General features: G+C 40.8%; 1 protein-coding gene and 1 pseudogene across 6 annotated transcripts in view; both read right to left on the bottom strand.

Annotated features, from left to right (window-relative positions):
- Positions 1–5,708: 5,708 nt before the first annotated feature.
- LOC143641985 (glyceraldehyde-3-phosphate dehydrogenase pseudogene) lies at positions 5,709–6,637 on the bottom strand (annotated as a pseudogene).
- Positions 6,638–11,215: 4,578 nt separating this feature from the next.
- Positions 11,216–22,686, bottom strand: part of LOC143387706 (chromodomain-helicase-DNA-binding protein 1-like) — a 51,064-nt gene continuing 39,593 nt past the window's right edge. For 5 of the 6 annotated variants that reach the window (XM_077109799.1, XM_077109800.1, XM_077109801.1 and 2 more), the window contains exons 16-23: positions 22,099–22,247; positions 21,018–21,181; positions 19,868–20,073; positions 18,731–18,829; positions 15,873–15,943; positions 13,413–13,527; positions 12,666–12,774; positions 11,216–11,810 (exon numbers count right to left, since the gene is read on the bottom strand). In XM_077109799.1, coding sequence (XP_076965914.1) covers positions 11,732–11,810; positions 12,666–12,774; positions 13,413–13,527; positions 15,873–15,943; positions 18,731–18,829; positions 19,868–20,073; positions 21,018–21,181; positions 22,099–22,247 — 992 coding nt within the window. In that variant the 3' untranslated portion in view covers positions 11,216–11,731. Of the gene's footprint in view, positions 11,811–12,665; positions 12,775–13,412; positions 13,528–15,872; positions 15,944–18,730; positions 18,830–19,867; positions 20,074–21,017; positions 21,182–22,098; positions 22,248–22,686 lie in introns of those variants that run through there. The other variant, XR_013155537.1, reaches the window with a different exon arrangement.

Genomic DNA, 22,686 nt, shown 5'->3' with positions numbered 1-22,686 from the left:
TAAAACTGAAAGTCCAATGTATTTAATTTTAATTAATTTCAATATGAATACAAAAACTGATATTTGGCTCAGCCATTAGACAATTACAAGTACATTGAGAATAATTTGAGTATGGGAATCTATTTTTCCAACCATATATTATATTAAATCCATATAGATTGTGTATTTCTAATGAAAATTAAATTGAGATGTACACCAGAATTCAAAGTCTTAGTATGAAAAATAAAAATGTTCCATTGATTTATTTTTGCATCGATCATATATTGAAATGATAATATTTTGAATGTAGCATGTTAAATAAAAAAAGTAAAATTGATTATATCTGTTTCTTTTTAGATTTTTAATGTGTAGCTATTAGAAAAATCTCAGATTACATAGGTGCTCACATTTTTCCATTTGCTAGCACTGCTCTACAGCTTAAGATATGCACCTTTGACTTATTATAGTCCAACTTTAAGGAATGGCACAACACTCCACAAACACTTTGAAAGTCTTATAGTAGCATTTCTATTTTCTCTTCCTGTCCTTTGTGCCGTTCTTATTGTAATTTTCAGTTCTACATGTTGTAAAGCACACATTAAATTTTGAACCTAATAGTCAATTTTCCATTAAAGACCTTAAAAATTAGGGGACAGTCTTTTTCACATACCCACTGTATGTTATTTACATACTTCTTGTAGCTCTCTTCACTTCTTTGTGTAGGTACATATTTACAAGTGACAACATTCTCCTTTTGCCTGAAGAACTTTTTGTCAACAGTTTACACAGTGCAGACCTGATTCTGCATAATTATATCAACTATTGTTTGCCCAGATAAAAAGTATTTTTTTATTTATTCTTCCTTTTTAAAGGGTAATTTCACTGGAAATTCAAGGCAGACAGTCTTTGTTCCCTCTTTCCTTTCCACATTTGAAAGTTGCTATGGTGTCTTTAGACTTACATAATTTCTGAGAGGTCTATAAAAATTCTTATCTTTCCCCCTCTATATCTGTATAATGTCTTTTTCTGTATGGATGATATCTTTTTCAAGTTGGTCACTTTTCTGGTTTTGAATAACTTAATTCTGGAGTGGTTTCATTTGTGTGTGTATGTGTGTCTTCTGCTCAAGGTTCATTGAGATTCTTTATTCTGTTTGGAGCATTCAAATATTAAAAAAATGTTGAGTCATTATTTTTCAAATATTTTCCTGCCCTAATCTCTCTCATCTACTTGTGAAACATCCATTAGTTTAATATTCCTACAAGTCACTAAGACTTTTTTTTCTCTTTCTCTTAATGCAGGTTAGGTAAATTCTGCTATTTTAAGACTGTTTTTTCTAGTCTCTGAACTTCTATTAATCACACCCAATAAAATATTTAAGTATTTTACTTGATATCTCTACCATTTTTTGTACACATTTATAACTTCCACTGTCCACTGATTATATTCATGTTTACATTTTTGAACATGTGAGCATAACTACATCACCTGTTTTAAGACCTGTCTGCCAGTTCTGGCTTGTCTTTCATTTCTGAGTCTGTTTCCATTGTGAGATGTTTTTTTCCTGGTTATGAGTCATATTTCTCTTCCCTATCTGTAATGTTTTATCAGAAGCTGGATGTTGTTAATTATACATTGCTGATTGCTGGGTTTTTAATATTTTAAAAAAGTATTGTTGGACAATGTTCTCACCAGTAGTTATCTGTTCAGTTCACTTCTCTTGAGGTTTGTTTTTTAAGAGTGTTTAGGGGGCTTGACTCCAGGGCTACCTTGGCCGCACTTCCAAGGCATGGCATCTCTGGGGTCTTTCCTCTCCATCTCTTAGTATTCAAGGCGCTTTCCCCATGTTTCCACCCTGGCTGATGGGAACTGTGACTTCCAGCCTACTGGGATCTCTAGGAATTGTCTTCTTCCTGGAAACTCTTTTCCTGGAAGCTCATCTTGCCTAGGCTCATGGACATGTATCCTGCAATTCAGATTCCACTGCTATTAATTTACGGAGATCTCTATATCTGTAAGTCTTATTCTGTGTTATCTCCTTCCTCTTGGAATTCCATACTCAAACTCAAGTTTCCTTGAACTTTGTTTTTCTTTCCTCAACTTGGCCATTTCCTGGTTTTTTTCTCTATTTTTTTGGTGTGTGTGTGTGGGGGGGGATCCTCCTTGTGCAATGGTCCAGAAACTGTCTACAGGAAGAAGGCCTGAATGTGGTAAAGGTTTTATTTGTTTATTTCTTTTCTTTCAGAGACAATGGCTTGGAGCTTCCTATTATTCAATGCCTCAAAACTTTTCTAAATGTAGTCTATTTTTCTAATTGTCAAAAATAATAGCAAAATCCTGGACTCAGTTAGTTACTCCTAAGACCAGAAACACAAGAAAACCTAAGTTTGGAGCAATTTCTCATAAAATCAACTTTCACTTACATTATCAGTCATAACTAGTGACACGGTCACTTTTCTTTGGGGGGGGTACTGGGGATTAAACCCAGGGGTGCTTAACCATTAAGCCACATCCCCAGCCCTTTTTATTTTTTGAGACTGGGTCTTGCTAAGTTGCTTAGGGCCTCGCTAAACTGCCGAGACTGACCTCAAACTTGCAATCCTCCTGCCTCAGCCTCCTGAGTACCTGGGATCATAGGTGCGCCACCATGCCGGGGGTGACATGGTCACTTCTAACTGTAAGCACTACAGTTTACGTTGTGTTACTGTTTAACTGCATACATTTTACATAAATTCAACAATAAAAACCACCATTTTGTTACATGGTGAAAGGGAAGAATGAATACCACATTGGCAAACAGTAGTTCTGCTACAATTTTATCTTGTTTTTTTAATCAATGATAATTCAACTTTAAATATTTTACAATATGGTTGTATCATTTGTTCGACTATTTGTCCTTTGCTAATGGATGTTTGACTTGTCTACAAGTTTATTTTATTATATGAGGTGCCGAGGATCGAGCCCAGCGCCCTGTGCATGCCAGGCGAACGCACTACCACTTGAGCCATATCCCCAGCCCCAGTTTTTTTTGTGTGTGTGCAACTTCAAACCTTACAGGTATGCATGTAACCATTACATACTGAAGTGATATTAAAACAATAGCCACCAGCATGACATGGAACCTGACCATTTTGCTAGCTTACCTAGAATACATGCCAGCTATAAACAAACAGTATGGTCAGTCATATTCAGTTTAAGCATGTCCTTTTATATGTTTATGTTTTTATGTCTAAGGGACATTGTCAGGATTGGAAAATGATTTAAAGGTAGATGTACTTTAAATTTCAATTAATATTGTCAGATGGCTTTCCAAAAAGGTTAGAATGATTAATACTTAATTATTTCTATGATTTTTGCAAAATAGTGATTTTCTATTATTCTGTCTACATTTACTGGAAGAATTTACCTTTCTTTATACCTAATTTTCACTGGTATGAATTTAAGATATTTTATTTAGTGAATTTTAATCTACTACTACCACCATATATTTTGATGCTCAAATTCAGATTTTGGCCAGTAGGAGCCCTTTTGAATTGGTGCCTGTGTCCTTTCAATGGGAAATATTTAGAAAACAAGATCTGAGCTCTGTTTACTTATTTAATAATTAAATTGAGATTGATCTTAGTGGGTATTAAAACTAGTTGTTGGAAGTCTGAAAAGGAGCAGTAAAAGAAACTGATTTCTCAATTATCTCACCACAAGTTATCTTGCCAAAGGTCATCATTTCTAGATCATCATTTCTCAGTATAGAGAGAATTGAAAAACTGTTGCAATTTTCTATTTTAATGTTTCAGTTTCATATATATAATTTGAAATTATATATGTGTACATATCACATATAAAAATTATGAGTTCATACTGATACTCTTAATCCCAGTCTGATGCTGCAGGGTTCTTTCTTGACTTCCCCAATCCATATTTGTATCTTCTCCTAGTGGGAACCCCTCTTCCTTATCAATATCAAATATTTCTCATTTGCTCAACCCTACAATACTCACAAATGGTCTTCCATTTGTACAGTTTTCTTTAAAAGGATTCTGCTTTGATTATAAAAAATTTGTCTCCACTAGTCTTCAAAAATTTTATCTTCATTGTATTTCTTAGATGTTGTCTCCTACGTACATATATATTTTTCCTTTTATAATTTTTTTCCTATTTTTGATTTCCTTCTGGGATGATCTATATTTTAAAAAATCTCTAACACATTCTGCCCTATAGATTTCACTACTTATCTCATCTTTTTTTCATAATGACATTTTCATCTGGTTATTTAAAAAATCATATTGCTAATTATCCAAAGGTTTTTACTGTACTTTAATTGTAAAGTTGTTTTTTTCCCTGTTAACTTTTTCTATTAAGGTATTTTAATTCTCAGATGTCCTGTTATATGCAATATTCCCCAAGATGTTTGAATACTCTAACTGGTAATATGTATTGGGAAAGGGTAGATGTCCAGATGCTCAGCACCAGTGACCTTTAATGGAGGTGGGAGGTGAATCCTACAGCAGGTAACCTCAGCCATCTTGCATCTGGTCATCCACCCCTTAAAGAAAATCTCCCCACCTAGCCATTCCTGAACTTCACTTTTGAATTCTCAAGTAGAGAAACAACGTTGGGAGGGGTCAGTTCCTTGATTTGTCGGTCCTGGGGAGAAGCAGCGTCGGGAGGGTCAGTCCCTTGATCTGTGGGTCCTGGGGACCTAAGGGAAAGGAAGAGCAGCAGCCACCTGGGCTTTCTTTCCTAGTCTATGGCCCCAATGCGTTCTCCTGCCCAGACTTTATCCCTGTGAACACACAGGCTCTTGTGTCCAATTTCTGTAGGGAGATGGCAAGCAGTCATGGACCCAAGGGCACGTCGGAGAGGCCTGGCTAGAACACATCTCCTGGAAGCCTCCACAGCCACCCTCCCCCTCCCTCTCCGTCTTGTTCCTGACACAGGACTTGTATTCAGCTTTCCCAGGTTCACTGCGATGCAGGCGGAGGGTTTGTTGTGGATAGCCTTTATTATGCTGAGTTATATTCCTTCTATACCTAATTTGATCAGGGCTCTCATCATGAAGGGATATTGAATCTTAAATTATTTTTTGCATCTACTGAGATAACATGGCTTTTATTCTCCCTTTTGTCGACGTGATATATTGCTTATTGACTTGCACATGTACACCATCCTTGCACCCTTGGGATAAGACCTACTTGATCAGGGGAAATAATCTTTTTGATGTGCTGTTAAATCCTGTTTCCTAGTACTCTGTTGAGGTTGTCTGCACCTTGTTCATCAGGGATATTGGTCTATACAGCTTTCTTTCTTCTTGTTGTGTCCTTGTTTTTTGTTGAAAACAGGATAATGCTGGCCTCCTAGAGTTTGGAAATGTTTCCTCCCTTTCAATCATATGGAAAAATCTGAGAATTGGTTATAGTTCTTTTTTAAAAGTTTGTCAAAATTCAGTCATAAAGCCATCCAGTCCTGAGGTTTCTTTGTTGGGAGACTTTTCAGTACTGATTCAATCTCATTATTTGTTATGGCCTATTCAGGTTTCTTATGTCCTCATTTTTTTTGATTTTGGGAGGTGCAGTAGACTTTACTGGTGGTGAAAGTAGGGCTCCTTAAACCTCCCCCCTTCTTCAGGGTGTCTGGGATGGAAACTGGGAAGAGGGGAGATTCTTGCTGAGGGACTGAGTTGGGAGCAGGGGACTCCCCACAGCTGAGGGCCTCTTTCTTTCTCTGGGTTCTTACTCCTTGGAGGCCATGTGGACCAGAAGGTCCACCACCCTGTTGCTGTAGACAAATTCATGGTCACACAGGAAATAAGCTTGACAGAGTGACCACTTTTAGGGCAACGCCAGCCTCAGCATTGAAGGTGGCAGAGTGGATATCACTGTTAGTCATAGGAGACAACCGGCCTTGAGGGGCCCTCTAATGCCTGCTTTGCCACCTTCCTGACGTCATCAGATCTTGCAGCTTTCTCCAGGCAACAGGTCAGATCCACAACTGACACCTTGGGGTAGGCACACGAAAAGCCATGCCAGTGAGCTTCCCATTCAGTTCAGGGATGAGCTTGCCCTCAGCCTTGGCAGCACCAGTGGATGCAGAGAGGATATTCTGGGCGGCTCCACCACCATCATGCCAGAGTTTCCCAGAGGGGCCATCTACTGTGGTCTTGAGTCCTTCCACAATGCTGGAGTTTTCATGGATGACCTTGGCCGGGAGATTAAGCCGTTGGTGGGTGCTACAGGAGGCACTGCTGATGATCTTGGGGGAGTTGTCGTACATCTCATGATTCACGGTCATCACAAACACGGGGGCATCAGCAGAAGAGGCAGAGATGACCCTTTTAGCACCACGCTTCGAATGAGTCCCGGCTTTCTCCATGCTAGTGAAGACACCAGTGGACTCCCCAACAGGTTCAGCACCAGCATCACCCCATTTGATGTCAGCAGGATCTTGCTCCCGGAGATGGACTTTCCATTGATAACAAGCTTCCTGTATTCAGCCTTGACTGTGCCATTGAATTTACCACGGGTGGAAACACACTGGAACACATAGACCATGTAGTTGAGGTCAGTGAAGGGGTCATTGATAGCAACAGTATCCACTTCACCAGACTTGAAAGCAGCCCTGGTGACCAGGACCCAATGTGGCCAAATCCGTTCACTCTGACCTTCACCGCAAGAGACAAGAGGATGTGCACACGAGGAGATGTGGTGTCTGTGAGCCAGATGCAGTCCTCAGATTTATTTTGATAGGTTATGTGTGTCTAGAAATTTGTCCATTTCTTCTAGATTAGATTTATAAATGTTAGCATATCGTATTTATTTTTATCAGAATCTCATAATGATCCTTTGTATTTCTGTGCTAATGTCTTTTGCTTAATGTCTAATTTTATTTGGGTCTTCTTTTTTTCTTGCTTAGTTTAGCTAAAGGTTTGTTGCTTTTGTTCACCTTCTTAAAATATGAACTCTTCATTTTATTGATCTTTTGTATTGCCCTTTTAGTCTCTTTTGCATTTATTTCTGCTCTGATCTTTCATTCCTTCTAATTTGGAGGTTGGTTTGTTCTTGCTTTCCTAGATCATTGAGATGCATTTTAAGGTTAGTTGAAATTTTTAAAAAAAATTTTTTAATGTAAGCACTATTGCTATCAAGCTCCCTCTGAATACTGGTTTTGTTGTATACTGTAAGTTTTAGCATGCTGTTTTCATTTTGTTTCCAGAAATTTTAATGTTTCTCTTCTTTTATCCTTGACAAACCACTATTGATTCAAATGTATGTTGTTCAGTGTCCATGTCTAAATTAATTTTGTTGCCGACTCTAGTTTTTCCACATGGTAATCAGAAAGGATACAGAATATAATTTCATTTAAAAATTTTATTTAGAATTATTTTGGGGCCTAATATATTGTGTATTCTAGAGAAAATTCCATGAATTGATGAAAAGAATGTGTACTTTGCAGCTGTTGAATGGAATGTTCTGACATATAGCTGAACTCTGATGTTTATTCATTTTGGGGGGGGGGGCTAGATGAATTGTCCACTGACGAAAGTGGGGTATTGAAATTCCCCTGTTACGGTATTAGTCTCTCCCTTTAGGTCTAACAGTGGCTATTTTATAAAACTGGTTGCTCTGATGTTAGGTACACATACATTTATCATATTTCTTATTGAATCCTTGATTATTATTAGTGACTTTGTCTTTACAGTTTTTATCTTAAAGTCTATTTCATCACATGTAAATGTAGCTACTGCTTCTACTAGCTTTAGGTTTCCCTTTGCTTGGAATATCATTTTCCGTTCTTTCATTTTATGTTTTTACTTGTGATTTATTTTTTAGGAAGCATATTATTATTTTTTTTTTAAAGAGAGAGTGTGTGAGAGAGAGAGAGAGAGAGAGAGGGAGAGAGAGAGAATTTTTTAAATTTTTTTTTTAGTCTCGGCGTACACAACATCTTTGTATGTGGTGCAGAGGATCGAACCCGGGCCGCACGCATGCCAGGCTAGCACGCTACCGCTTGAGCCACATCCCCAGCCCCTAGGAAGCATATTATTGGATCTTGCTTTTTTGATTTATTCAGTCCAGCTATCTTTTAACTGTTTCCATTCAAGGTCATTGATAGGTAAAGGCTTATTCCTGTTAGTTGTTTTAAATATTATTTGCTCTTTACTTTCTCTCGTTTATCTTTGTGATTGATGGCTTACTTTACTGATAAAAATGTTTTTTTGTGTATTTGCTCTTCTAGGAGGATTTACTTTCATGACAGTAACTTTCTTTGACTTGTGGGCCCAGGACTCCCTGAAGTATCTTTTGTAAGGCTGGTCTTAATCATCTCAGTTCTGAGAAAGTCTTATTAGGGCATGGTATAGATAGTGGATAGGACCACTGCCCCTACGGGCCATGCAAGAGTGGAAGCACACTAGCAACTCAGGCAAGTGTGATGTGGACAACAGTGGATGTGGAGCTATTCTTATAATGGGAATGGTGGCTCCTATTAGGTGACAGGAGTTTCCTCAGGCATTGTTGAAGCTAGCTCTCCAACAAGCAAGGGACCTGGACATTAAAGGCACCAGTAGTAGTGAGGGCCCTGAGGCCCAGATGCTGCATGGGAAGAGGCAGCAGAAGGAAACTGGGCACCTCCGCTGTGGCATTCACACCCAATTTTGACAGAACTTGGTCAGATAAGATGCAGGGGAGGCTGGCAGTGGGAACTGCATACGTGGGGTGACAACAGCAACTGTGGTTCTTCTCTACTGCTACATGGTAGTGCCTGCCTGGGATCGGGACCCTGGCCAGAGCTAAGCAGTTCCCCTAGCCATGAAGCTTGGACCAGGGTAACAGGAATAGCCAGAGTTACTGGCTCAGCACCCTCTGTGGGCAGGACTGCAGTAACAGGAGGAGAAGGGGCAGTGTGAGCCACGTGTGAACCCGCCTTTAGTCCAAGCACCAACACAACTCTCTAGTCTCAGACAGCAAGTCCCTGATCTGATTCCGGGCGGGATTCCTGACCCCTACAACAGTTCAAATCCAGACAGGCGCTCATTTCTGCTACAGCATCCTGGTTGACTACTGGGAGATATCTAATATCCTTTCCCACAACAAGCCTACTTCAGGGTGCTTATTTAAGGCTACATGCCTGTAAGGACTATGAAATTTCCAGTCTGGGATAGCCAGCATTCCTACTGAGAGTTCTCTGAGGCTATATCCATGTGTATCTTGGCCCGATTAACCAGAAGACAGCCTGGGGATTCTAGGATGGTTAATTCTGGGCGTCACCGTGACTGAATTGAAGGATGCCTGGAGAAGTGGTAAAACATACTTCTGGGTGTGTCTGTGAGGGTGTTCACAGAGAGGACTGGCATATGGACTGGCAGAGTGAATGAGGAAGACCCACCCTGACTGTGGACAGCACCATCCAACAGGCTGGGGCCCTGGATGGAACATAAAGGAGAAGAGGGAAACTTGTTTTCCAAGGTTCCTTTTCTTCTGCTACTTCCCTTTGACAATTTACTGCAGGTTTTGCTGTCTTTGGACTCAAACTCACACCAACAACCTTCAAGGAGTCGGGCTGGGGGCTGCACCATCAGTACCCCTCCTTCTGAGGCTCCCAGCTCTTTGCACTGAGCTGCTGATGACTTCCATGCTCTCCACAGCTTCCAGATGGCCACTGTGGAACTTTTTAGCCCTTGGTCACATAAGCCAATCTAATGAGCCTCCTTTTACCAACAGATGTTCTATTTTCCTGGAGAACCCTAACGTAGGGTCTACCCTTAGTGAAATCCCCATGGTGGGAGCATGGTACATAGTGTAAGGTGACAAGCACCCCCACCTCTTCCCCCCAAGCCAACAAAAAAACAGCAGTGCCCATGGAAAGATCACCTATGCGCTCTGGGTACTGAGCTCCCTGTTACTATACTTCTCTCCGATGTTCAGAAACTACTCAGGTAGTGTTAGTGGATAAACTGTCAAGTGAAACAAGCCAGGTATAGAATATGAATATCAAATGGTTTTCACTCATTTGTTGAAGCTAAAAATTCTGATTACATAGAAGTAGACAGAATGACAGAGGTTCCTTGAGGCTAGGAAGGGTAGAAAATGGGGGCTTTGGAGAGGGTGATAATGGGTACCAAGATTCCACAGGTGGAGAGGGGAGTCGTTCCAATGTTCTATGGCATAGTGACAACAGTCTATAACAATTATACGTAACAAAAAAACTAGAGGAAACTCTGAAGGATCCCAGCACACAGAAATAATATTTGAGGAGACGGAAATACTAATTAATTACTTCAACTTGGCTATCATACATCATGACCAATTATATGAGATACATGTGTCAAATTAGAATTCTATATTCCTAGTAAGTACAAATAATATTGTCAACTAAAAAAATAACCTATGTGTTAAGTATTGGTGGAAAGAAAAGTGGATAGGAGGCAGTTAAATGCAATGAAAAAACTGGGGAGAAAAGAATAAGGAATCATGAATTTGGCACAGATGCTAAGCTGCAGAAGGATGAAGGTATAGGTAGGAGTTGAACAGAGTCATAAAGTACTGAAGTACCACCTTTCTTACATCATGACCCTGGCTCTGTGAGGTTCTCCTGCATCAAAGGCCCCTGTCTGAGACCTCTGACAAGGACTCTGCAGCATTCAGGGTGTTGACGGCCTCAAAGAGGCAGAAATTAGGCTGGCTGAGGACAGCTGCCCAAGACGAAGACTTCACATACAAAAGTGGGAAGAGTCAGACTTAGGTTTATCCCCATGGCTCTCCCCAGTGGTTCTCGGGCCCCGACCTTCTCCAACACCACTAGTCATTCTATGCCTGCTTTGTGCCATTTTCACAATTCTCTCATGTGTTGAAGCTGAAATGGATTTAATGGGTAGGGAAAGGAGATTCACTGTTTTTTCTGAAGTTGCATTTGACAGGCCTCTAGGCCAAAGTGTTTTTTTCAGACTGAGATACTAAGCAGTACAAAAAGAAGGGCAGGAGCAGCTTTTCTTGTCTGGATCAAGACTCTCTTCTCAGCTCTATTCCTGAGGCTGTCTCTTGAAGGCATGGATAACCTGAAGGTGTTTCCTTCTCCCAGACACCCTGCTCTATTTCCTTTGTATCTCCTTGATCCAGACAGTCTTTCCTTCTGTAAAGAAAACACCTGGTGAAGGAGGAAAAAGCCTAGATATAGAGGAAAAGAATAAAATGGCAGAGAGACCAGAATATTTATCATTATGCAAATAGTGATACAGACTGAGATCAAACAGCTTCCCCAATGAGCTGTGCACCCTCTATTATGGGCACCATGTCAGAGCAACGCGTCTAGGAGAACAAAGTTGGAATTAGAAACACACTATCCCAAAGCTCCCCAAATCCGCCCCCGCTTTTTTTGGTATTGAGATTGAAATGAGGGATGCTTAACCACATTCTCAGTCCTTTTTGAGATAGTGTTTTGCTAGTTGCTGAGGTTGGCCTTGAACTTGCAATCCTCCTACATTAGCCTCCAGAGTCACTGGAATTATAGGTGTGCACTATGATGCCTGGCCCAATTCTTCTCTAAGATACTCATGACAGTCAGTCTGGACCAGTATCTTTTTTTTTTTTTTTAATATTTTTTAGTTGTAGTTGGATACAATATCTTTAATTTATTTATTTATTTTTATGTGGTGCTGAGGATGGAACCCAGGGCCTTGACCGTGCTAGGCGAGCCTCTACCACTGAGCCACATCTTGATAGCTGGCTGCTAACTACTGGATCTGGTGCAGGGCCTACTGTTAAGGCACCTGCTGTGCTGAGGAGGAAAGTGGGGACTGTGAATGAAGGACAGCAGTCTTGCTTCTAGGGAAGTAATATCTGATAAGGGTGGTCAAGGAAGATGGATTTCATCACTTTATATTCAACTTTGTCAAGACTACTAGTTTAATAATCAGTGAAACAACCATTCTAAAAGTAATATGTCCTGATTTCTTTTCTCTATATCATAAGTACTTCCAATATTGTTGGCACTAATTATTGCTACTACTAATCTATTGTAGTAAAACTCTTATGCTACTGCTTAAATTGTGCAAGCACATAAAACCTTCTCTATTTAAAGTTTTTGTAAGGAGTTGTGACTGAATGATTCAGTAAGAATCTAAGTACAAAGATGGATTTTCTGTATAATTATAGCCATTGGGGGGTCAATTTGGCAGCTTCTGATTTTGGATAGAGTAAAATAGTTCAAAGAATGCTAATGGAGATCTTGAGAAATAAATATTAGTTTAGTTATTAACATATAGCCTCTTCAGACTATATAAAAAAGGTCCCAAAATAAAATAGTTCACTTATTTGGTAACTGTTTAGAGAACAGAATAAGTTCTTAGAATCAGGCCTTGGTCCACAGACCTGAAAGATTTCTAGAAAAGTAGTAAGAAAAAATTTAGTATGTAAATTTAGTATGTAAAAGGCAATTGCTCAATTGATTCTCCCCTTCATATATTTTTAAATCTATCTCTTGGCATCCAAAAGTGTTCATATGTCTATCTCAGGGTGTGCGCTCTGGATATATATATAAGTCAGAAACTGCTTCTGAGTGTCTGTCTCACTGAGGAGGGCAGAATGAAGAACATGGTGGGAGAGGACTTGGCTGTGGATTAAATAGCAATACCAGAAAACAACATATTTCCCTCCTGAATCGGGGAACATATTATCAGGACCACAAAAGGATACATGTAAGTTGGGATGCCTCTTGCAGCCAGATGTTTCCGAATAAGTCGCTCAGTACCATACCAGTTAAAACCCCTGGTGGCATGACCGATGCGTGGAAGATGAACACTTGCTATTAAAAAAAAAAAAAAAAAAAAGATCATGATGTCTTCACTCATCAAAAATGGGCTGATGGGTATACGATATACAGAGAAGAAAATGACTGTCCACCCAAAATACACAAATACAGTGTGAAAAATATGCTGGCGAGGGGATTATAATACGAAAAAATTAAGTTGTTCTGCTGAACATAAAGATCCACAGGCTCTTGAAAATAAGCAGGCACAATGGAAGTAGAATATGATTAATGGTGAAATCAAAGATTCCCCAATAATCCATGAAATTCAACAAACACCAAGACACACTAGGTTTAGAAACAAAATTAAATTTCTTTGGCAGAGAGTCATGGCATACTGTGACTCTCTAAGGGGAAGTATAATAAACGGCTTTTCCCAATTGCGTATGACCAAATTTCTTCATCTCTAATCTTCTGCTTCCCCACTGTAAAATCATGATAAAAATGAGATAACAAATATAAAACCAACCTGGAGAGGAAACAGTCACACACAGACAAGATGAAGTGGTCAGCACTCTGCTCTACCTTTGCCAGCAAACCGAGTGTGGCCTGGACACTCCTCATCTCCCCCTCAAAACGACACCACATGTCTGGAAGAAGGTGGTCCTCTCCTGGTCTCAGATGGAAGAGCTTACCTTTCTTTTTCTTTGCTGCTAAAAATATCTTCTTGAGGCCCTCTTCTAGGGCTGCCATCTTAATGCCAGACAGGACATTGGAGCGATCACGGTGCTGAGCCACTACCAAGGCTAGCTAGAAAGAACCACCATTAGATGGATGACATGAGACAGTTCCACTGTCAACTCAGTGACCTGCCCATGGAGGGGACATAGCCTTTTATGGACCACTTAGGATTTGGCTCCATCCCCCCGGCCCCTTTTTTGGTTACGGAGATTGAACCCAGGGGTGCTTAACCACTAAGCCACATCTCCAGTCTTTTTTTTATTTTTCATTTTTGAGACAGGGTCTTGTTAAGTTGCTTAGGGCCTCACTAAATTGCTGAGGTTAGCTTTGAACTTGTGATCCTCCTGCCTCGGCCTCCTGAGCTGCTGGGATTACAGGCGTGTGAAACTGCACCGGGTGGCTCCATCTCTTTTGTATGCTCTGCTTGCACAGCAATGTGTGATTATGTACTCATCATAACTTGTATTTGTGGTAACGGGAATTTCTTCCTCTTTTCATGATATGTTAAAAACTGGAATCTAAACTTGTATTTTCTAAATGTTCTCATAGGTAAAGAAAAATTACTCTTAGGAGTAGATAGGATTTTAGAGGTTCTCACGATCCAGTCCTCTGACACTAGAGTTAGGCTGCCTGCTTGTCCTGGGAACCATTTCTGTCTAGACAATCTCTATGAAAACAGATGCCAAAGATCCCCCACCTCCTCCCAATGGGGGGAAGCTGGAGAGTTCAGGGAGCTTCTGGAGCCAATGTGAGTCACGACAGTCACGTCCCAGACACAACGTTCCACACCGTGAACAGTTTCCTGAGTAACTATATTCTGAAATTCTCATGCATGGACATTATGTTGTACACCCTCTGCCTTTTTTTCTTATTTTAGAAATTCCTGAATGAACCAATAAACCGGAAACCACTTTGTTGCTAGTCACACACACCACCAATATGAAGAGAATGAACCTCTTTCAGCCTGGTTTCTAAATTTCTTAAGTCTAAGTTTTGGTTAAAAATTTGGATGTGGAGGGGCTGGGGATGTGGCTCAAGCGGTAGTGCGCTCGCCTGGCATGCGTGCGGCCCAGGTTCGATCCTCAGCACCACATAAAAACAAAGATGTTGTGTCCGCCGAAAACTAAAAAAAATAAATATTAAAAAAATTCTCTCTCTCTCTTTAAAAGAAAAAAAAAATTTGGATGTGGACTCAGGTCTTGGAGAAAACTGTTGGTGTGGTAAGTAAATTCACTACAGGTATTCCAAATGACAGACAAGCAAGCAAGAGATACTTAAGGTGCAAAAGGAGGATTCTGATGTAAGCAGAGAAGTGTTGTACTGGTTCCTTTCCTCTGCCTGTGGCTGGCCAGCAAACACAATCTTTTACAGAAACTTTCATGTAACAAATGATGAAACCCCCAGAGTTTTGAGACATATTTTCTTACTATTCAGTAAATGCTCACTGAGCATTTCCTAGGAGCTGACACTATGTGGGATACTAAGGATAAAAAAGTCCCTACACACAAAGGGGCCTGGAGTCTAGGCCAGGGGATGATGAGGAAGCAGGGGACAGCGCTCAGGGGCTGTGATACTCAGAAGGCTGGGGGATGGCGAAGTGGTGTGGGGGCCAACCTGCTTGTTATGGGATGGATCCTGCTCCCCCAAATCCATGTTTTGAATTTGGGGTACTCCCAGTACCCCAGAATGTAACTACACTTGGACAAAAGCCTTAAAAAGAGTTATACTGACAGTAGAATGAATTGCAGATAACTTTCCTATGTTCATATATGAACACATGACCAGTGTAACTCCACACCATAGACAACCACAAGAATGGGCAGTTACAGGGCTGGGGATGTGGCTCAAGCCGTAGCGCGCTCGCCTGGCATGCGTGTGGCCCAGGTTCGATCCTCAGCACCACATACAAACAAAGATGTTGTGTCCGCTGAAAAACTAAAAAATAAACATTAAAATTCTCTCTCTCTCTCAAAAAAAAAAAAAAAAAAGAGTGGGCAGTTATACTCCATGTATGTATGACATGTCAAAATACATTCAGTCACGTAAAATAAAAACAATTAAAGAATGGAGATTATTAAGTTAAAATGAGGTTATTAGGGTGGGCCCTAATCGAAACTGGCTTGTGTCCTGAAGAACACAGTGAGAAGGTGGTCATCTCCAAGTCAAGGAGAGAAGCCTCAGGAGAAACCCACCTACCGACACTCTAACCCTGGACTGGTGGCACCCAGAGCTCTGAGAACATACGTATCTAGGGTTAAGCTGAGTGCCAGTCTGAGGCACTGTTATGGCAGCCGTAGCAAACCACTCGCATACTAGAGATCTTGGCCAGCAGGGGCAGGAAAGGCTTTAAGAGAAATTATTGGGAGCCAAATGTTAGTTCTGATTAAGAGATGTGTTTTTGTTTTTAAACTTACCAGATCTTGCCCTGTGTTTCTTGACTCTTTATCATCAATAGGGAATAAAAGGACATCTCCCAAACTCAAATCTGAGATTAAAAAAAGAAAAAAGAACAAGAGAAAGAACACTCAGCCTCACATGGACCACTGAAGGAGAATTACTCCGAACCCTACTGTGCCTGCTCTTCCAAATCCAGTTAGGTCTAGGACCTTACCTCTGCCAGTCATTCGTAGCCTTTTCTCACTCCCCTGTTCTCCTGACCTCAGTCACCGCCTTAGCCAGGTTCTCATCTGCTTCCCTCCTGAATTTTTCATGTTCTGCTAACTCAGTATTCCCCAAATGTCACCAGCCAAGTGCCCTACAGGCAACGGAGAGGGAAAGCGAGTGCTAGAGGCATCCCTGGGTAGGGAGGTGGGGAGGACTTCTATGAGCCTGAAATGCCTTTGGAAGTCTTAGTGTTTGTCTCACATCATTCAAATTCTGCATTCTACTACGGCTACCTATTTGCATGTTTTCCTACCCCATACAAATCAAATCAAACTGACAGTCAAGGCAGATGTGCTCATTTAATTCTGGGCTCTACATAACCCAGTTTAAACTATTTGTTTAAACTAAAAAGGTAGATATCTTGCACACCCCAATCTTTTAATTCTAAAATATTGGTTCTGCTACATCATTTTCTTTTAATTTTTTTTTTCTAGGTGACAATGGACCTTTATTTATTTATATGCAGTGCTGAGAATTGAACCCAGTGCCTCACATATGCTAGACAAGTGCTCCACCACTGAGCCCCAGCCCCAGCCCTGCTATGCCATTCTTCTGATCAGGTTTCCTGTATGTCTAGCCATGATCCACTGGATGTTGTCCTACTTAGAACGTATCCCCTAGACAAGCCATGTATGGTCTTCTATGATGTGGCCAACCCTCTCTTTACAATTCTGCTGTTCCTTGGCCTATGCCTGGCCCATGCGTGTGGACTGTGCAATGACTTGGGAACAGTAAATATTATAGGGATACCAAAAAGAATGTGACTGTTAGGCATCTCTTGCCATTCTATCCACCTATTCAAATTCAACCCATCTTCCCAGACCCCAGATAACTCTTACCATTCCAGGAAGCCTTGGTCCAGTTCTACCTACTCTGATCTAGGCTATTTAAATCCTTCTTCATGGGGCTGGAGCTGTAGCCCAGTGGTAGAGCTTGCCTAGCATGCATGAGGCACTGGGTTCAATCCTCAACACCACATAAAAATAAAAAAATAAAGTAAAGGCATTCTGCCCATCTACAACTACAAAAAAAAGATTAAAAAAATATAAATCCTTCTTCAGAAAAGAGTGTATACCTTCCAACTCCATTTTCTTACTGACCACTTTTACCTTAAATCTATACAACCAGGTGACAGTCCTCACATTCCTCAAAGTGCTCCAAGGTCATGTGACTGATCATGGGTTGAATCCAGTGGCCTTTTCCCAATTCTTTTTTTTTTTTTTTAATTGGTTGTTCAAAACATTACAAAGCTCTTGACATATCATATTTCATACATTAGATTCAAGTGGGTTATGAACTCCCATTTTTACCCTGTATACTAATTCAGAGTCTGACACTGTAAACCACTTTGCCTTCTTAATATTCTCTCTTCCCTTACAAAGGTTGAGCAGCATCCCTAATCCAGAAATCCCAAATCCTCCCAAATCCCAAATTTTTAACAGTGATATGATGCTACAAGTGGAAGATTCCACATTAGACCTCATGTGATGCACAATGCACTAAAAATAATGTATGAAACTACCTTCAGGCTATGTCCATTAGTTTTATGTGAAATATAAGTGAATTTTGTGTTTAGACCTGATCCCATTCCCAAGGTATCTCATTAAGGTATACAAAATATCCAGTTTTTAAAAAAATCTGAAATACTTCAATTTAAATAAGCAAAACCTTTACTTCAAAATACTACATTCTCAAGGTTCTCTTATTTTTCTGAAAATTCTGTCTCCTCTTAGTTCCAAAAGTTTTCCACGTACTGTTCTCTGCCCTCTCATTTCTCCAACACGATTTCCAACAGGGACCTCAGCCGGCACCTCTGGCTCTGACTGCTCCTGGGTTCTCTGCACCTTTCTGCTTTTGTTTTGAATCCTGCCAAGTCAAGATCTAGATCTGGGTTGGCTGTTTCAAGTGTACACCAAACCCTTCTTTCAGCAATGTGTTTTACACCCTTATGTTTCTCTCTACTTTAGAGAACTGGGCAAAAGAATTAGGAAAAACCAGTCTCTAAGATATCTGGAGGGCCCTTCTTTGTTGGACAAGGTCCCGTGACTGCTCAACCGCAGAAAATGACCTCAGTGATCATCTTACTCTTGCTGACATGTGGCAACCTTGCCGCGTAAAGGAGGTGGCCTTTCCCCTTCTGTGTGACAAAGGACAATACTTCTTAGTCTTCTAGGTTCTCCTAGTCCCAAACAGCCTTATTTCTGTCTCCAGGGAGTGTTGTACCCAGGCTCTGTTGACCTCATAATCCACCTAGCACAAACCTGACCCACCACCCACCAGTTTTAATAGTGTGTCGCATTTCTCTCCTATAGCTCTCTAACATTTTTATGGAATATTCCCTTATGAAGATGGCATGAGTTGGATGAAACAATCTTTATTCTAATACTTGAAGATGCAGCAATTGACATTTTTCAAAATACCTACGTTATCTTCATGTAGTCCCACGGGGTAGGTGTGACAAAGTATAGACCTTACAGATGAGAAAACAGGCAAAGAGATGATAGAATTCCGATCCCAATCGGCTCTCCTAAGTCTTCTCGAGGGCTAGCTAACCCCAATACCGTCCTGAGTGTCTTTTCCTGTCTTATTCCATTGTTCTGTTTCTTACCTTTCATTTTTCCTGCCAGCTCATATATTTTTCTTGGCTCAGCTGATCGTGCTTCCAGAGCCGTGAATAAGCCACCTCTGCCCCAGCGGCCGGAGTCATCTGACGGAAGAAAGAAAATTTTCATCTGTAAGAGGCAAAGTCAAGCCCACAATTTAGAAAAACAAAATCACACAAGATAGGCTTGTAGAAGAATGATTTTTTCAAAAGGGAAGGAACAATATATCTGATCTCCTAAGAGAATCATAGTTGGATTACCAAATATGTTCAGGTTTTCTGAAAGATACGCCTGGTCATCATAACAGAAAGGCAGCTCAAAAATTAGTGTTATGAAGAAGCAGAAATCTCTGGTGGGTCTGTAACTCTGGAGGGTGGAGAGTGGATGGAACACGGCAGTGACAAGCACTGTTAAAACCACAGCATACAGCTCCCGTTTTACAAGCAAGGAAGAGAAAAAGTTGAATGACTCATTCAAGCTCACACTAATGGAGCTGGGTGGCACCTGGTATTTATACTCATTCACACCACAACTACTCATGTACCTGTATCACACGTCAGACGACATTCCAGGTACGGGGTGATACAGTGAGCACACATGCACACACACAGTCCTCTTCCATTAAGCTTATGTTCTAATACAATGAGACGGTCAAAGACGCACGTTAATACACCAGGAGGGGATAAAGGTAAGTAGTGTAGAAAGAGGACACAGTAACAGAGGTAACATACAGACTGTTTTACAAGCAGACACTTGAACAATGCTTGATGGGATTATTTGGGAAAGTAGGGTTCCTGGCAGAGGATACAGAACATGCAAAGGTTGTCAGGGGAACACACAGGGAGTTTCTCAGAGAAAAGTTTTCTTCTAAAATGCAGCCTTGTTTCACCCTCTTAAAAAACTTGTGCAGAGGATGAGACAGATATTGTCCCATTAACATAGATCAGGAGGCTGACACTCAGGGAGAGTGGGTAACTCAACCAGGTAAACCAAAGAGCCAGGAGTCAAATCCACGTCCGCTGATGCTATAAGCCATGCTTCCCTGGCCACATGACACTGCACTGGGACCAGCCCTTAAGCCACGACTGTGCCTCACCCTCTCCTTTTCTCGGCACCTCCCTGTCCCACACCACTTCTCGCACCTACACAATGCACGATGAAGGCGTCCTCGGCCTGGGCCTGGGGGTGTGTGACGTCACCACTGACGTAGTTGATGAAGGCTGGGTCTGGGTCTTGGCAGCCCAGCTCGGCGGCAGCCCTGTCTTCCTCGTCCTCCAAGTCTTCAGGCCCACTCTCCTCAGAGGGCAGGCAGAAGGACTGGTAGTTGTTGGACTTCCACCAAGCCACCCTTCAACAGGCCAGAGAGAAGAGAAAAGTGACCTCTCCTCTGAGCACATTCTGCACTGCTATTCCCAACAGTGACTGCCAAGTGAGATGCAATCACAAACTCACCGACTGAGGTTTTCTGCTCAACTGTGGATAAACAAGTTTTAGTGATCAGCCCAACTGTCTCTTGATTACACTTCAACATTGAGCAGCCACCAAATGTCCCTGTTTTAAGAACATGACTAAAAGGGACTGTTCAAATAAACAATTCCTTGTCAACTATCATAAAATCTTTAGAATTTCTTGTTTCTCTGCTTTAGGTACTCAAGACTTCTCACTAAAGTAGACTCGACGTTAAAGCTGAATCTTTGAAAAAGTGTTCTGTGGAGTCAGGTGTGGTGGTGCACACCTGTGATCCCAGCTACTCCGGAAGCTGAGGCAAGAGGATCACAAGTTAGAGGCCAGCTGGACAACTCAGTGAGAGCTGGCTCAAAATGAAAAATAAAAAGAACTGGGGAAGTAGATCGTGGTACAGTGTCCCAGGTTCAATCCCTAATGCAAAAAAAAAGTATTCTGTTACCAACAGGAACTACCAGGTTGATACTTTTTTGGATTTTTAAGTGATGTTCAATTGTGGAATCCTTTGCCAACTGTGACCCTCAGCTTGGTTAGTAACACAGACATACTTTTTTCCCATCAAAAATATATTAAGGGCTTGGGGATATGGTTCAAGCAGTAGCGCGCTTGCCTGGCATGCACGAGGCGCTGGGCTCGATCCTCAGCACCACATAAAAATAAAATAAAGATGTTGTATCCACCAAAAACTAAAAAAATAAATATTAAAAAATTCTCTCTCTCTCTTAAAAAAATATTAAATTTCCCATATGAATATCCTTCCCTTCTCCACAATCCAGTAGAGGAGACGAGACCTACGTCACTGGAAACCACAGTACTTTCTGGACATACTTTTTCTTATGTTCAGCCTCTTCCTTTGCCCTCTTCTTTTCCTCTATTAATCTCTTTCTCTTGGCTGCTGCTTCCTGTCTTCTTTTCTGTCTTTCCTCCAGTTCTTCTGGGCTCAGAATCTGCTTCCTTTTGGTGAACCCCTCCACTAGGCCTGGGATAAGAACCTGTGGGAAAGACAAGACCACAGCCAAGAAGGTCAGAGACGTCCTATCCTCTCACGTCTCCTTCACCCTGAAGCACACTCTACAGAGGTGCCTCGCGTGGGATCTCACAGAGCACAGTGTCCTGTGTGCTGGGCACTGGCCGCCAGGCAATCCAATTTAACATTCATATTTTGCATCGCACTGGCGCGGCGCGCAAAGCAGTAGCATGGCTGCTAGTCATTTTGATTCATCTCATTAGTGATAAGGTGCTTACTTTTTCCTTTGATTGAAAGCATACACCGTAGGATGGCATTTAAAGTTTAAATAATTTTAACATGAATCTTTCTACAAATGTACAATTCCTTTTAATACAGTATTTTAGCATGATTATCTTAATGATAGCTAACATTTAGAAAATACATTTTAAGGGGTGGGGATGTGGCTCAAGCAGTAGTGCGCTCGCCTGGCATGCGTGCGGCCCGGGTTTGATCCTCAGACCACATATAAACAAAGATGTTGTGTCCGCTGAAAAACTGAGAAATAAAAATATTAAAAAAATTCTCTCTCTCTCTCTCTCTCTTTAAAAAAAAAAGAATACATTTTAAGCACAAAATACTGTGAACATTACATGTATCGTTTATGATTGCCATCATCTCTTAATGAAACAGGGTCATGATCATCAACAGCAGGATATGGTATTTTGATGTAACATGGTGATCCCTTTAGGGTGGCTTAGAAGAGGGACAGGCCTACTTTTACCTGTATTAAATTGTACAATATACTCAGCTTGTTGATGTTTTTTATACTAGATTTTTACATAGCTTTTTATATAGGGTTCAGTTAATTTGCTATATTTTAACAGACATTTATTTCTTAACAAATCATCTTAAGATATAATTTTTTGGTATTATGATTTCATACAAATTAACAGCTCTTACACTGCCTTTATTTCGAAGTAACCGGCCTTCTTGACTTGTTTTCTCCAAAAGGGTTTTCTGAAGATTCACCAGTTGTTCAAATGATTTTCTGTCTTCCTTACTGGGCTCTTTAGAATAATCTTTACCTTCGAATAAGTACATATGGCTTTCTAAGAACATAAAACACAAAGTGAGAAATGCTAAGACATTGAAAGACAGGTTGATGCTATTCAAAGCAATAACTAGGTGAATAAGAGGACAGCCCTTACTCCGAGGGCCAAGACCAGCCTGTGATGAAGGCATTCCATCTCCTGTTGCACTACTGATGAGTTTGGGTTCTACACATGTTCGCTTTTCAAAGGACAGAGCATTGGCTTAAAACCCTTTTTGGGTCTATCCAAGATGATACGGGAATCTCTGCTGGATCCCTCTACCCTGCTGAGTCTCAAACCACTCATTCATTCCACAACTATTCCCAGTGTAAATCTCATTGACTTTTAAGAACCGCTAATAAAATCTCTACTTTTTAATCCCAAACACACTTTTAATACTTTTTTCCCTTTTTCTATAATATTAAAAGGAACAAGTGGCAATTCTATGAGAAAATGA

This window comes from Callospermophilus lateralis, chromosome 7, assembly GCF_048772815.1.
Source record: "Callospermophilus lateralis isolate mCalLat2 chromosome 7, mCalLat2.hap1, whole genome shotgun sequence".
Classification (NCBI taxonomy): domain Eukaryota; kingdom Metazoa; phylum Chordata; class Mammalia; order Rodentia; family Sciuridae; genus Callospermophilus; species Callospermophilus lateralis.
Note: the sequence above shows the minus strand (reverse complement) of the source record. Positions and strands in the feature narration are given on the sequence as shown.